We start from the raw sequence: 15,850 nt of genomic DNA on the forward strand, positions 1-15,850 counted from the left end.
TTCGGGGCGCCTTGATTTAGCGAGAGGCTCGGCGTGGGGCTGCGGAGGGGAACGGCGCTGCGTCCGCCCGGTCGCCCCTGAACTGTGGATGCTTCTTTGGGGGGAAAGGGTGTGTAAAGGACCTACAAATCCCGCGGAACCCCAGGGCCGACAACTGTCAAAAGTCTGCAATCCCGCCCCTCCCTTTCCCTCTATGAGGAAAAAGGTGAAAACCCTTTAACTTTCCTTGGATTGTTCCTCCCTGCCCTGGGACCCCTCCCGGGAGGGTAAACGGCCCGCCCCCGGCTCCTGCTAAGCAAGTACAGAGACCCCGAGCTCCTCAGAGTGCCCTGGCACCCACCTTCCTGACCCCCACTGCGAATGGCCTTTTGTTTCTCCGCGTCCCCCCTATTGTGTGCTTTCCAACATCTGGCGGGGCAGGGGCGACAAGGAAGCCCCTACTCCCGCCCCCACGCCAGCCGCCCGGCCCGCTCGCGCCCGGGATCCCGACCCGGCGAGGCCGCCCCACCCCGGCCCTGCGGTTGGAAGGCGGAGGGAAAGTTGTTCCTTCCCCGCCCCCTCGGCCGCCTGTGGCCCAGGGCGCATTTCTCAGATCGGAGCCCGCGCGCGCCGCAGAGGGCGCAGGGCCCACAGGGGGTGCCGCTTTCCAGAGTGCCAGCGAGGCCCCGCTCCAACCCGGGTGTCGTTGTGGGGGGAGGGGGTTCCGGCGGGTTTCAGTCTCCGCAGCCGGCGGGGATCGGGGCACTCGGGCCGGCAGGGAGCCCCGGTTCTGAGATTTGGAGTTTCCCAGCGTTGGAGAGCTGGCGAGTAGCCTTAAAGAGGACGAGGAGGGGAAGAACCCAGGGCGCCTCAAACCTTCGCTCGGCAGGAACGGGGAGGTGGCCCCCTACAGAGTGAACGTGGAATGCTGACTGCGCTCAGGGTCCCAAGTGTAAATCCCAGAGCCCTGGCCGCGTTTGGAACAGGACGACGCGAAGGCCACAGTGCCGATGCCGCCCGGGCAGCGTTCGCGTTTCCAAGCGCCAACCTCTGGGACTGGCCCGGAGCGGCCCTGCGGGTGGCGCCCGCTGGATGATGGGTGGCCCTCTTGTCCTGCGTTCCCCTCACAAGTTAGGTTCTCACACGCAGTGCTTGTTCTTAGTGAGTGTGGGCTATTAATTAAGGAACTAGGGCAAAAGCAGAGTAACCCCTTTGAGAAGGCAGGGTCCTCCTTCAGGGTGCCCAGGAAGGGGCTCTGTCTGTGAGGAGGTGGAGTCTGTGCACCTGTTGCTAAGATACTAAGAGCCATACCTATACCGGTGTTTCCTGTGAGATGGCCAATCAGCCCCTGATCTCCCACCTTTTAATCCCTACCCCAAGCCAGGGGAAGGGGGACGGTTCCATCTGAACACCTGCCACCTGGGTACCTACTTGGGCATTTTAAGTGCACTTGTCTCTGCAGATCTAGAAGTTTCCCCTTTACCTGACGCAACAGGACTTTGGCGCTTACTCCTTTTTTTTTTTATTGTTTAAAGTATTACAAAGAGTATTACATATGTCTCCTTCCCCCCGCCCCTTGGCATTCCCCCGGTCTCGTATGCATGCATATAAGCATAACCAGTGGACATAAGACACTGGGGGGGTAGGGGAGGCGCTTACTCTTAATAAAGAACAAAGGAGCCTGCTAATCAGGAAGGTGGACACATAGAGCACTTTCTCCAGCCCTTTCTGGGTTTTACTAGTGGCATCAACAAAAGAAAAAAGTAAAATCTTTGAAGCACCTGAGGCACTTTACAAACACTTCATGAAGAAAATGGTCCCCGAGGAAGGTTTGAAATTTAGCAGCAGCAGCCACAGCAGCAGGAGAGAAGCGGCAACAAGAGCTGGGAGGCTCTTAAGTGCCCAAAGGCGTCCTTAACAGTGTGGCCCGGCACTGCTGGTCCCAGCTGCCCCAACAAGGAACGCAGGGTAATTGTAGTGGAAGATAAGCTTCTAGGTTTCTTTAATTTTAGAATGAGATCCCCTCAAAAATTACTGTAGAAAATAGAAACTACAGAGAGGTGACAATGAAAACAAAGGGAGGAGGAATATGATGAACAATGCTCTGGGGAACAGTCTTCTCCGATTATTTCCATGGAATAAGTTTCTGGAGGTAGGAGAGCTAGGTCGGAGGAGCTGCTGCCTTTTTAGGATATTTGATTGCCTTATTGTCCTGGAGGGACTTGTGCCAGCTGACCCTCCCCCAACAATAGACAGAGGGTCTTTCCTATACCCTACACCCCTCTCACCCTCTATAGCAGCGGTTCTCAACCTGTGGGTCGTGACCCCTTTGGGGGATCGAACGACCCTTTCACAGGGGTCGCCTAAGACCATCAGAAAACACATATATAATTACATACTGTTTTTGTGATTAATCACTATGTTTAATTATGTTTGTTTTGTAACAATGAAAATGCATCCTGCATATCAGATATTTACATTACGATTCATAACAGTAGAAAAATTACAGTTATGAAGTAGCAACGAAAATAATTTTATGGTTGGGGGTCACCACAACATGCGGAACTGTATTAAAGGGTCGCGGCATTAGGAAGGTTGAGAACCACTGCTCTGTAGTATTCTTTTTCATCTCTGCCAGACAGATGGGAAGGGAGTATCTTATTGTCGTCTCCTTTCGCTTTTTTTAAAAATCATTAAATGAGATGAAACACATTATCTGTTAGTGTTTCTTCCTTAGGGAAGATACTAGTTTGTGTCCTTACCTGTTTTTCAGTGGCCTTGGTTTTTTTTTTTTCCATCTAGAGGTGCTCCTAGCAAAAGCATTCTGTTCTGACTTCTGCCCCTGCCTGTACGATCTCTTCCCTCTTGTACAGCAAACATTTGGCAAGACTACAAACATAAATTACTAAAGTAACTGACATAATCCCAGAAGAGTTATTAGGGAGGCCATGCAAAGGCATTGTTAGAGCAATTCATGGAAAATCCAAGTGCATACTTTCTGCTTAAGTAGTTTGCACACCCCAACTCCTTTACAGCTTGTAGTACTATTGTTTTCGTGTTGTTCGGTTTTTTTTGTAGAACAATTCTGTTGATAAGATGTTTTATTGAGTGGGTGATACTAACTCATTTTATGGTCTGCTCCTTCCACTGATAACCAGCATACCATGATGCACAACTTGTTCTTTTAATTATTCTAACTTTTTGACTGAAGTTTGCCTCAGTTTTAGCATAAGACTTCCCGTGTGGCTGTACTGTTTGAGTCCTATACTTGGATGAATCTTGAATCTAAGCACTTTAGCAGCACACTGTTAAAACAAATAGCAGGAGATTTCTCCCAGGGGCTGACCCAGGTACATTTTACCCTCTTTTGTGAATTTGTGTAGCCGAAACCTCGATGCTAGAGTTCTTGCTTGAAGATAGACAGGTGATTCTGAAATGGGTTGGAGGAGAAAGAGGAAGAGAAAGTTCATTTCAGCTAGACGGTGGATTAATACAGATGAGGGACCACATAAGAAACTTTAAGTAAATAATCTAGGTAATCTGGGTACAAAATAACTTATAAAGAGATAAAATATATTCAAGTGTTGTGTATTATTAGAATAATTTACTTAACATGGAGAAAGTGATCTTCTAACTGGGAAAATACAATATGAAATTCTACCATAGTATGACCGTGGGCCTTTCATTTCAGACACACAAAACAATGAAGTCAGATACTACACTTTTCTGTATCATTTTCCACCCCTTTACATGTAGAAGTCAAATAATATGCCTTAGGAATGAACAGTGCTGTCTATCTGCCTTCGAATCATGGGCTCCCAAAGGTTAAACAGGATCTTAATGGTTTCTAACTCAACCATCCCAAACGAGAGAGTGGATCTTCGCTCTCCTACAAACTTCATACCATTTCAAATAAACCAAGCTGAGAAACAAATGGGCCAGAAATTTCAAGTTTTGTGGGTTTTTTTCCTTCTTTTTGAGAGCAGGGAGAGAAAGGGAGGGTTTTAATTATGGAAGTTTGTATAAGCTCTTTAAACAAGTTGAACTTCAGACTAAACAACCTGGCAGCAAGAGGGCTCAGTCATTGAGGTGTTCCATTTTCAGACATTCTCTGATCCATATTCTCTAGCCATTGGCTTGGTGAAGTTGAAAGGTGAAGTTCAAAGCACGTACAAAATAGAAAAAGGAAAGAGGAGCAGAGTAGAAGCAGGAGAGGGAATAGCATTCCTTTAAAACTTTGTAACAACCCTGACCGGTTTGGCTCAGTGGATAGAGCGTCAGCCTTCGGACTGAAGGGTCCCAGGTTCGATTCCGGTCAAGAGCATGTACCTTGGTTGTGGGCACATCCCCAGTAGGGGGTGTGCAGGAGGCAGCTGATCGATGCTTCTCTCTCATTGATGTTTCTATCTCTCTATCCCTCTCCCTTCCTCTCTGTAAAAAAATCAATAAAATATATTTAAAAAAAACAAAAACCAAAAAACTTTGTAACAAGACTCTTGGTCACTCCGGGGACGGTGGGCCTTCCCTCTCTTAAGTGAATGTGGCTGATGTTGCAAGGCCAAACTTTAGAGACAGTAAACATTACATACGCCACCACCAATCCAGACGAGAGCAGGCTTAAAGAATAGCCTGGCAATTCTTAAAAGAAAATAAAGGAGGAGGAGATTTTGGAGAGAAATGAAATGTTAGTTTTTAAAAAATCTACCTTATTTCCTTCTGAGTAGTTCTATGAGTGTCTGAAAGTAGTAGAAACATCTTCTGATTTCCTCTTGGACGATCTTCCAGGCACAGTGACTATACTGCTTGTCTTTCAGGAAACTTCTTATCCTGTGGAAATACCTCCTCAGTTCTAAGTTGCTGGGCTGGGGGGTCCTAGCTCCCGGGTGTCTCTTCTCATCCTCCTCCATCTCTTCCTTGTCTTCATTTCCCTTCTCTTCTTTCAAGCATTGTTCCAGGTACTGCAGTTGCTGATCAAGTCCGGTTTGGATTTGTTCCAGGTGTTTCTCTTCCCCAGTGGACTGGAAGGTGCATTGAGCAAAGATGTTGAAGGCCAGCATGGACATTTCATAGAAGACCCCCTTGATGTCTCTGTGCAAAAGAGGCTGGCTATATGCTAGGACCTCTCGGGGCGACTGGAAAGTGTTGTTTTCTCGTAGGCACTCCAGAGGAAATGATTTGCTCATATTGGTCAGAAGCTTCACATTTTGCCAGGTGACTCTACGAAGATGAATATGTAGCAAGTCACAGCCCAGAGAGAGCGTGCCAGTGATGAACAGGCCCATGAGGCACGCCGGCCACACACACTTTCGAATCACGTCAGGCTGGGTGTTCATTTTTCTTCTGAGCCGAAGGATTCATAATGCGCTGTGCTAGGTCTACGTATGCCGTTGCATGCCTTTTATACACCTGGATATCTTCAGTGGGGAGGAGTTTTCTCATTTGTCATTGTATGGTTCTCAGGGTTTCGGCCCCTTTCCTTTACCTCTGAGGCTTTTTTTTTTTCATTTTGGGTGACTACATTGACTTTGGAAATTCCTAGAAGCCTGGATGATCCATCCCAGTACTATAGATCATAGTAACAAGACTGGTGCAGAGTATTTGAGAAAGAACTGTAGGCTGTGTCTCTGTACACTCACCCACCAATCTGACATAAGAGAAAGGGATCCTCCAAGAATTTAATCATAGACATTGACCAAGTGACTATGATTATTTGATTGTAAGGCTAATCTTGTTAAATTAAGCTTCTAGATTTGGATATTTTCTCTTTTTATGTGATTTTTCCAGGCCTCACAAAAGATAAAACAAAACAAAACAAAACAGTTGGTCAGTCGATCGTGGCATTTATCAAATAAAGGACTAACCTGGCTGGGTTTTCTGTTGCCTTTAGAAAATGTTGATATTCTTTTATTGTTGTTGTTAATCCTCACCTGAGGATATTTTCCCCCCCACTGATTTTTAGAGAGAGTAGAAAGGAGGTTGGAGAGACAGAGAGGAAGAGAGAAACATCAGTGTGAGAGAGACACATCGATTGGTTGCCTCCCTCATGTGCCCTGGCGCTCTAACCACTGAGCAACTGGCTGGGGTAGAAAATGTTGATATTTTCTGACTATTCCTTCCTTTACTTAAAACCGAGCCAGGGCTTCCATCTAATAAGACTCAGTTACAATTCAGTTGAACATAGAATACATGGGAATTCAATGTACTATTCTTGAAACTTTTCGTTAAAAAACCATATATGTTTATATAAATACACACGTATATTTGTAAGTACACACACAGCCTCTATAAGGCGCAAAGCACATCTGAGGGCAACACCTTCTTGTATACCTCACATAACAACTTCTAACTCATGGCTGTTGTTAACCATCTTTAAGTTCCCTGTATTTTCTTCCATGTACAGTGTTGTCATTTTATTTCCTTCACCCAAATTTTTCTGCTTTTATAGACATTCCACATCATGTCCTCATTTATTGCAAACTGTAGTTTTAGCACCTAGCACATGCCAGTCACTGGGCAAGGTCTTGAAGAAGGAGGGGTAAGGTACAGTATAGGACCTCCAGGGGTCTGTGATGGAGAAGCAGGCCTGCTCGAGTCTTTCAGGGAGGAGGAGTCATTGATAGGCCCTCCCTGGAGCAAGGACCTCATTCCCCAAGTCCTGTAAATGTTGACAATATTCATTGACAAAGAAGAAAGCTGGTTGACATGCATATCTTTCCCACCGTTAGTATTGCCTGATTTAGCAAATAAAAACACGGAACACCCGGGCAATATTTGGGATGTACCTATAAAATCATTCAATGTTTATTCCAAATTGAAACTTAACTGGGTTTTCCCTATTTTACTTGGCAACCCTCTCCACCATGCAAGCTTCCACTGACCTCATAAAGCAGAAGTCAGACATGAAGTTCTCTGCGGGAGGCTCGTCCTCTGCCAGCCTTCACCTGGTGCACAGGTGCATTCAATTGTGTTTCTCTGCACTGGCTTTACTGTGTACATATTCCTAACAACCATGTGCACTCCAAAGGGGGAACTTGCCATGTTAACACAAAATAGTACACACACACACACACACACACACACACACTCACACTCACACTCACACAGTGACTCTGATCAGAAGCACTATTGGATGATCGGTCTTTAGTCATACCTCTGTTCCTAAAAGCCATCCCCTCTGAATATATCTCAAAATATAATCATAAAAGTGAAAAGAAACACAGTGTAAGGAAACATTCTTGCCGAAATGTGTCACAACTGGCCAGCCTGTCACTAGTGGGCTGTGTGTGGCCATGGCTACTGTTTCCCTGATCTCTGTTCTCATTTCTCTAGTGATGTCTTGAGATTATTTACATTGGTCAAGCTCTCCTCAGAGGGGAAGCTGGTTGGCAGGCTTGCTGTGTTGTTGATGGAACTGTGGGAAGTGCATGTGGATCACACGGTGAATAGTAATGGGCAGGACACAATTTGTTTGACAGAATATCAATGAGCCACTTCAGTCTAGACGAGATAACTGTGATTCAGCTCAGGGGCATTTGGCATCTGCGGGTAAGATTCATTGCTCTTCGTGGAAAGGCAAGTTTCAATCCAGCACTTGAGAGTAACATGTTGGAGTAACATGTTGATCATCCATGTTACTCAGAACTGGAGTGTAATTCGTTTCATTTGGGGTCAGTAGGTGATTGGGCCCAGCAGAGAGCTCAGAGATGGGATGCCTGTGTCCGTGTCTGGCCGTGCTTCCCACAGGACGTGGGGACAACAGCCACCACAGAGTTGTGTGCAGCTCTGTTAGCACCACACCCACCCTGGAGACCCATCCTGAAGCTCCATCAACTAGGCCAGGGGTGGGCAAACTTTTTGACTCGAGGGCCACAATGGGTTCTTAAACTGGACCGGAGGGCCGGAACAAAAGCATGGATGGAGTGTTTGTGTGAACTAATATAAATTCAAAGTAAACATCATTACATAAAAGGGTACGGTCTTTTTTTCCAATAGTTTTATTCATTTCAAACAGGCCGGATCCGGTCCGTGGGCCCCATAGTTTGCCCACGGCTGAACTAGGCATTCTCTCATTCCTCCTGTTTCCTGCCTTGGGATTAGCCTCTCCTCTGTCTCTTCTCTTATCTCTTTCTCTCTCAGTGATGTACCAGATGTAGACATGTATAATGACTACACAAGTAACACCTGGTCTCTTTCTCTTGTCCCCTTGTCTCTTTCTCTCTCAGTGATGTACCAGATGTAGACATGTATAATGACTACACAAGTAACACCTGGATAGGTTCTTATTGTAAAAATTCAAACATTTCAGATACATGAGAGCCAGGATTGTCAACTAAGCCTCCGCTCATGCCCTGTCCTCCCAGGCAGTAGCTATGGGTATCAGTTTAACTAGGTGTCCTTACTTGATATCTGTCTCCACACCAAACACTAAGCTTTGCGAGTGCAAGTGCAACAGCTGGCTTGTTGGCTGCACCCTCTGAGTGCCCAGCAGACCCCTAAGAGATCAGGGGAGACCTGGGTCACTTTCATGGATGATGTGTGGCTTGGGTGTTGGGCGACTTGCATATATATTTAATTGCCAGGACAGGATTATAAAAAAGTGTAGTATGCTTTGAGGTTTAATCCTGTAAGTGTATCTCTGTGACTGTCTATATGCTAAGAATATAAATAATCTACATGATAAACCCTTTGTGAATCTGAGGCCCAGGATAAATGGGTCACCAGACCTGGATCCTATCTTGGCACCTGGCACACAGTGGGTACTCAATAATTCTTTGTTGGATGACTAGCTCCCGGTGCTGCCTGACAGTCCTTGGTGTTCCTTGGCTTGTGGATGCTGCACTCCAAGGAAGTCATATGTCAATAACAGGGAAGTTATTTTGGGGTTTAGTTGAGGTATAGGGTCCGGGTAGGACAAAGTCAGGGGTTGAGAACAGTTGAGTCCACAGAATGGCAAATGGAAGCACCAGCGTCCATTCAGTGTCCTCTCTTACTCCCGTTGCTATTCTCTGGGATTCCCTGGGGCTGGTTAGGTCGCGAGCACCTCTACTCTGGTGGTAACACATAGTTTTGCATTGTGTCGTTGACTCATGTATCTTTCCCTGCAGGCCAGACATGTGCCTTAGTTTTGTTTTTCATGGCATCCATTTGTAAGAGACTAACTGCTTGTTGAACAAAAGACTGCATGCGATTTCTCATGTTTTTCAAGTTTGGGTATTAACCTGTGAGGCTCACCTGCTGAGACATGTTCAGATCATCCCTCCCCCTTTCACCCCCAATAGTGCCACTTCTTGTTTTAAATGCTCCGATGAGCTATTACTGTATCATACTACCCTAAGAGCGACTCTTGGGGCAAACTTACTCTTGGTTCTGTTTTTAGCCCAGCTTCAGGTTATACCTATAGGAACTTCCCACACAGGAGTCTTTTGAGCTCTAAGAGAATGATCCCTGATAAAAGGGAATTTAACATGGTGGAGTAAGGATTCAAATATATGAGTACACAGCATCAGTAAAACCTACCCTCAGTTTTGGGATTCCCAGAACAGCTTCCATCCATGTGTTTGTCACACTATGGTTTCTCTTGGTCCATTTGAACCCCAATGGGGATTTCATTTCTGAGTGCATAATGTTTCAGACGTTGGCAATGAAAGGTAACACCTTCGAGAATAATCCTCCACTTTACCCTGCAGTAGATGTGGGTTTTCTTCCCAGACCACATCAGAGAGTGCCTGTAGTCTAGAAAGGAATGACAGGCGTGGAGTGGGTGATGGACAGGGATGTCCACTTGTCTAGGATAAATATTTTAAAAGGAGTTGCCTCTATTGCATAGATGAGGACAGTGTCTTCTTTTAATCACTATCATCTTGTATGTGGTCATCAGGTTTCTTGACATTCATAAAGAACAAAAAAGGCATTATTATGGAAAAATTTAAGTGAGCTTCTTTTAGACTGACAGAAGACTCACATGCTCCAAGTTTTAGGGTTTTGGTTTTTTTTTTTTTTAATGTTTGAGAAATGCCTGAGTTTGGGGTGGTGTCTAAGAAAAGGAGTTGCGGGAGGTATTTATTTCCTAGAACTGCTGTGAAAGTTTCCACAAACTGGGTGGCTTAAAATAACAGAAATTTATTTTCTCAGAAGGCTGTGAGCGGAATCATTAGGAATATGTTTCCTCCAAACCTGCTAAGGAAGAACCTTTCCTCACCTCTTCTAGCCCCTGGTGACGGCTGGCAGTCCTTGGTGTTTGTTGGCTTGTGGATGCGTCACTCCAATCTCTGCCTCTATTGTCACGTGACACTTCCCGTGGGTCTGGGACCCTGTCTTCCACACATTGCCTTTAGGTATTCTTTGGCAACGATCTGCCCAGTGATTAATAAGAATAAAGGATACTATTTATTTAATAGTTACAAAGTACCAAGTCTTTATGTAAATTACCTTTAGTTCTCACAGCCACTATGTAATGTAAATGCCATTATCCTCAACTTAAAAGGAGGAAATAAAGCTTAGAAATATTAAGCGACTTGCCCAAGGTCACATAACTGACAGGTCAGGATTCAAACCTGAGGCCACATTGTATTTTTACAGGATCTGGTGGTGCAAAATCCACTGTGTACAAAAGGACTTGAAGCAGCTTATAGAAGATACACAATAGTAGAGAATAAAAAGTAGTTAAATCAGAGTTGAGGGAAAGCAAGTGCAAGTAAACGGAGTGGAGTCAGGGGTAGAGCTAGGGCCGGAGAATGCCTCATAATGGCCAGCGTCATCATTGCAGAGGGCTGCACATCTGTCTAGAAGCAAAGAGAAAATATGATCTGTTAAAGTCATCACAGTGTCCAAAAGACAGAACAAGCCAGTAACAAGGTTAAACCCCCAGTAGAAGCAGAGCTTTCCTTGATACTGAGTCCTGGGAAGGTTTTTCTTTTGGGCCTTCAAGAAGAGAGCACTGCCCAGCTGGTGTGGTTCAGTGGTTGAGCATCCACCTATGAACCAGGAGGTCACGGTTCAATTCCTGGTCAGGACACATGACCAGGTTGCTGCCCAATCCCCTGTAGGGGGCATAGAGAAGGCAGCTGATCAATGATTCTCTGTTATCGTTGATGTTTCTATCTCTCCCTCTCCCCTCCTCTCTGAAATCAACAATAAAAAACATATATATATATATTTTTTTTTTAAATAGAAGCTCCAGCTGGTAGAGATGCCAGTTTTCTTGGGGTGTCCTGGGATGGCCCTCAACATCTTGTTCTGCAGAACTTGCATTCCACCTCCAAATGATGACCCCCTGTCCAGATACTGGCTTCTTCTAGTTGAGTCAGAAGCCTAGCACAGTGCTATGCACATAGTAAGGCCATTTGTTGAGGGAGCAGGTGAGGCAGAGCCCGAGGGGAGCCGTGGCTGGACCACACAGCTGCTTACTGAACAATTAAGCCTCTGACTGCTCTTTACGCACAGGGCTCTGATGGACCAGCACATTCTCACGGCTTCTAAAGCACCCCGGGCAGCCCATCATTCTAGTGTGTTTAGGGGTTTATTAGAGGCAGTATCACTCTGCTGTTTAAAATCTGCTTCTGAGTCCTCCCTGGATCGCTTTGAGTAGCTTAGGAGTCCGGATAGCTCTCTTTTCCAATTGCTTTTGCTCATTTCCTGGCTGTGTCAGCTGCAGGCTCAGTCTTTGCAGCGTGATAAGCATCAGCTCCTTTCCCAGCCAGGCCTAGCCTAGATTTAGTGGACGACTCTGGCCTGTGATGGAGATACCGCAATTCCCAGATGTGCCTGTCTGTCCATTTGCCCTGACCTGCTGTTTCTTAAAAACAAAACATATACTTATTATAGTATGGGCATGCAATCACCTTCTAGACTCTCTCCCTCTCCCCTCCTCTCTGAAATCAATAAAAATATATCTAAAAATAATAATAAGAGGAGAGCACTATGGGACTTTTTGGGTAAAGATACCAGCCACTTCCTTATGAGGTAACATCACCACCTCCACCACCTCTGCCTTCACGTGGGGGACAGGACTGCACCTCATAACCTCCCTCCATGGAGGCAATGTCCTTGGCAGGCACTCCGTAGGGGCTTGTTGAGTTTTCTCATGTTGAGCTCTGGATTGGAGTTCAGAAGTTCAGCTGGAGTAGTGAGCGTTTCTTCATCGTGGCTCAGAGTGGGGAAAAGCGTGGTCACACACGCTGGCATCCTCAGAGGCGCTGGCGGACAGCCTGCCTTGGCATTCCCAGAGCCCCCACCCAGACCCAGCCCTGTACTTCCTGTGATTCCTACGGAGGAGCTTTGGGGAAACTATCTGTACGAACGACTCTCCTCCATTTAAGTCAGAACAGGAAAAACGAGCTATCATGCTGTCATGTTGACCCAGTGCCACACACAACACGGCAACGTGCGCTGGGCTTGCACAGAGTCCTGGGGTTCATTTACTGTCCCCTCTGAGAGCCACAGCCCTAGATGTGGAAACTCCAGGAGGTGGCCTGTGGTTCCATTCTACATTGAGATACACTGTTTCCCCCCGAAAGGGCTTTTTCATAAGTTGAATCATAAAATTCAAAGCCAGGATAGCCTGGTATCCCCAAATGTTATAGGTGATGAAATATTAAGACACATCCTCTTGGGATTATCAATATTGAAAACCTGGATATTTAGAGGAAAACTGTGAAGGGCCACATGGATGGTCCCAGAGCAAAGACTTCTTTGTATTCCCAAGAGAGATGAATTAAGAGAACCGAAATTCGGATGGCCCTCTTCTGGGGGTGGTGTCTACTGACATTCTTAATGGTCCAACATTTGACATGCCACCGACGCTGTCCTAAATACAGTGCTGGCATATCTAGGCATTAAAGCATTCCTGAACCTCGGGGAATAGAACTGTTTACCTTCATACCGAGGAGGCTGGGAAAGCACCGGCATTTGCATGTGGCGTGTGCTCAGGCTGACTTCGAGGAATTCACGCTGTGAGACCTAAAGTCCTAACGAGGTTGGCTAAAATGAAACAAACAAACAAGCACATGTCAGCAGGGCCTAGGGTGGATCCATGTGTGATAAATGTGTCTGTGACAAGATCGAGTGTGCTTTCCTTATTGAGGAGCAGGAAATCATTGTGACTGTGTTGAAGGCACAGACACAGTCAGAAAGGTAAATTAAAAAAAAAAGCTTCTTTGAGTAATGAAACAACTGAAAGGAATTGGGATTGGAATAGGAATCTATCCCCACCAGGACAGGGGATAGAGCAGTAACACTTCTTGTCAAATGTGATAATACAGGTTTTTATGAATGGTACATGGGACAAAGAATGCTAAAAGTGCTGCCTATACCAGTGATGGCGAACCTTTTGAGATCGGCGTGTCAGTGTTTTGAAAAACCCTAACTTAACTCTGGTGCCGTGTCACATATAGAAATTTTTTGATATTTGCAACCATAGTAAAACAAAGACTTATATTTTTGATATTTATTTTATATATTTAAATGCCATTTAACAAAGAAAAATCAATCAACCAAAAAAATTAGTTCGCGTGTCACCTCTGACACGCGTGTCATAGGTTTGCCATCACTGGCCTATACATTGCGTCCATCTATCCATCATCCATCCATCCATCCATCCATCCAGCCATCCATCCATGTATCCATTAGTCTCTGAGGATATGATGCCTAAAACAAGGTATTAAAAAAGAAAAGGAAAGCTTCATGTCCCCATAGAGTGTCCAGATTTTCAGATAATACAGATTAAAAGTACAGGGTGTTACAAGTGCTGTGAAAGACATAAACAGGGCAAGAGGGTAACTGGGGAAGGTGATGGCGTGAATTAAATGTGAAGGATGAAGCAACATCACCAATGTAAAGAGCTGGAGGGTGGGCATTCAGACAGAGAGAACTAGAAGTCCCAAAGCCCTGATGGAAAAGAGCTTGGGATGTTCAAGGAATATAAAGGAGATTAGTTGGGTTGGAGGGAAGGGAGTGGGGAGGTTGGCACTAGGATAGGTTGGGATTGGGTAAGGGTGGCGGGCCAAGATGGAGTTCCAGTTTTATTCTCATACCAATGAAGACACATGAGAGAATTTTAAGCAAGAGAGTAATGTGAAATGGCATGTGCTGTAAGGAGGTCATTGTGGGGACACAATTTGGTCGAGAGCAGATGCTTCAGTAGGTCAGGTGAGTGTGGTGACCTAGATAAAGGTAGCAGCCGTAGAGATGGAGAGAATAGACTGATTTGAGAGATATGTTTAGTAAGTTACTTAACACGCATCTGAGTCTGGATCACATCTTTGATGATCAAAGGTAGTTTTCCAGATGTGCCATTGATAATCCATTGGATTATAAGGTCTGTACTGTATCGACATGATTGTTTTTTTGATAACCAGTACGTAATTTCATTTGGCATTACATCTTTAACTGGATGGCCTTAAACTAGGTTAGGTCTCATACATTGGACAGCAAAATAAATAATTTACTTAACTGGACTTAGGTTGGAGCTGAGGTTTAAATTTCCCAGGGTTAACCTGAGGATTAAATTCCTGAGACTGTCCCCTGTTGTATTTCCTGTGGGTACACAGAACAAATGTATATCCCTGTACATTTTGACATTTAAATAAAACGATGTATTTTATGATCAGTCATGGATTACTATCTGTAGTTCTCTCATAATGGAATATAATCATACAATGCTGAAGTTAAGAAAGTGATGCTAATCTGTTATTTACTAAATATAGACAAGAGCTTATAGCTGACCACTCCAATCCTCTCGAACTGATTTTATTTAAAATCTTAGAAATGTCTAATTGTCAGAAATGTCCCTCTGTCCCAATGCTCTGACACAAACTATACTCCCATGATGCACTGCTGTTTAATAGGCTGAATCAAGACGTTCTTGTCACTAATACTAGACTCTTCTTGTGCCACAGAAAGATTAAATAAATGAAAAGAAGATTCTATATTTCAAAGTTTTCAACATTTTTCTTAAGCTTTTGACGTGTATGATGGTTTTCCTAGTGTAGAGGCTAGTCTTAGTTTTAGATTATTTGTGTTTTTTTAATGAGCTCGTATCTGATTTGGCACACAGTGGTTAGATCCATAATTTTACAATAATCTATCAGTACTCCATAATTTTGCAAACACCTCTGGACTTCCAGATGCTTCAGGCACCAGCTGCTGTAACAAACACATCGAAAAATGTGAAATGGCTCACGCATGATGGAAGCATGTAAAGTGTGGAACAGAGGTAACTTGAGCTGTAGTGGGCTTTTCTTCCAAGCAGTGACCAGGGCCACAGATGCCTTTGATCTTGTGGCTCTGCCCTCTCCCATGTGGCTTCCAAGGTTTCAGGGTTTATCTTCTAAAAGCTGGGACAAAAGGGCAAGAGCTGGAGGGTTGTGCAGAGGAGTGTTATCTGGGCTGGGCTTGGAGGGGCCCACATCACTTCCAGTTACATCCCACTGGTGGGAACTTAGTCGCATAGTCACAGCTCAGTACCAGGGATGCCAGGAAGTGTAGTCCAGCCATGTGCCCAGGAAGAAGAGGGAACAGTCGGTGAGCAGCTAGCCCATCTCTGCCCTGCCTCGGATCCATTTGGAAAAAGAGTCTAGCAATCAAAATGTGGTAGCAGTGGTATGAGTTGGCTTGGGGCTTGGGTTGGCACAGAAATGACACAGTGCAGATACCCATTAGAGATTTTTAAAAATCCATTTGAAGAGAATTGGAGTTGTCAACCGCAGGCAGCTTTCTAGTGGGGATCTTTTCTTTTTCTCAAGAGCAGAAGAAGTATTGTTGAAACAAAATAGTTTTAATTTCTTTTCCAAGGCTATACAAATAAGGGAAATGATTCATTTTGGTGTCTTTTTTTTTTTTCTTTCAATAAAGCATGCTTTCCTTACAAGAAATC

At 44.9% G+C, this 15,850-nt stretch overlaps 2 protein-coding genes and 1 long non-coding RNA gene across 3 annotated transcripts in view; 1 reads left to right on the forward strand and 2 right to left on the reverse strand.

Annotated features, from left to right (window-relative positions):
- MOB3B (MOB kinase activator 3B) overlaps positions 1 to 15,850 on the forward strand; it is a 204,614-nt gene that overhangs the window by 512 nt on the left and 188,252 nt on the right. The window lies entirely within an intron of this gene.
- IFNK (interferon, kappa) lies at positions 4,686 to 5,377 on the reverse strand. The gene has a single exon (XM_006773731.2). It carries the CDS (start codon positions 5,310 to 5,312, stop codon positions 4,686 to 4,688), a length of 627 nt encoding a protein of 208 aa, XP_006773794.1. The 5' UTR covers positions 5,313 to 5,377.
- Positions 10,369 to 12,121, reverse strand: LOC107184669. The gene is made up of 2 exons (XR_001515563.1): positions 11,994 to 12,121; positions 10,369 to 10,760 (listed from the first exon to the last, which is right to left on the reverse strand). It is a non-coding gene; the product is annotated as an uncharacterized LOC107184669 (long non-coding RNA).

This window comes from Myotis davidii, unplaced genomic scaffold (assembly GCF_000327345.1).
Source record: "Myotis davidii unplaced genomic scaffold, ASM32734v1 scaffold987, whole genome shotgun sequence".
Taxonomy (NCBI): Eukaryota; Metazoa; Chordata; class Mammalia; order Chiroptera; family Vespertilionidae; genus Myotis; species Myotis davidii.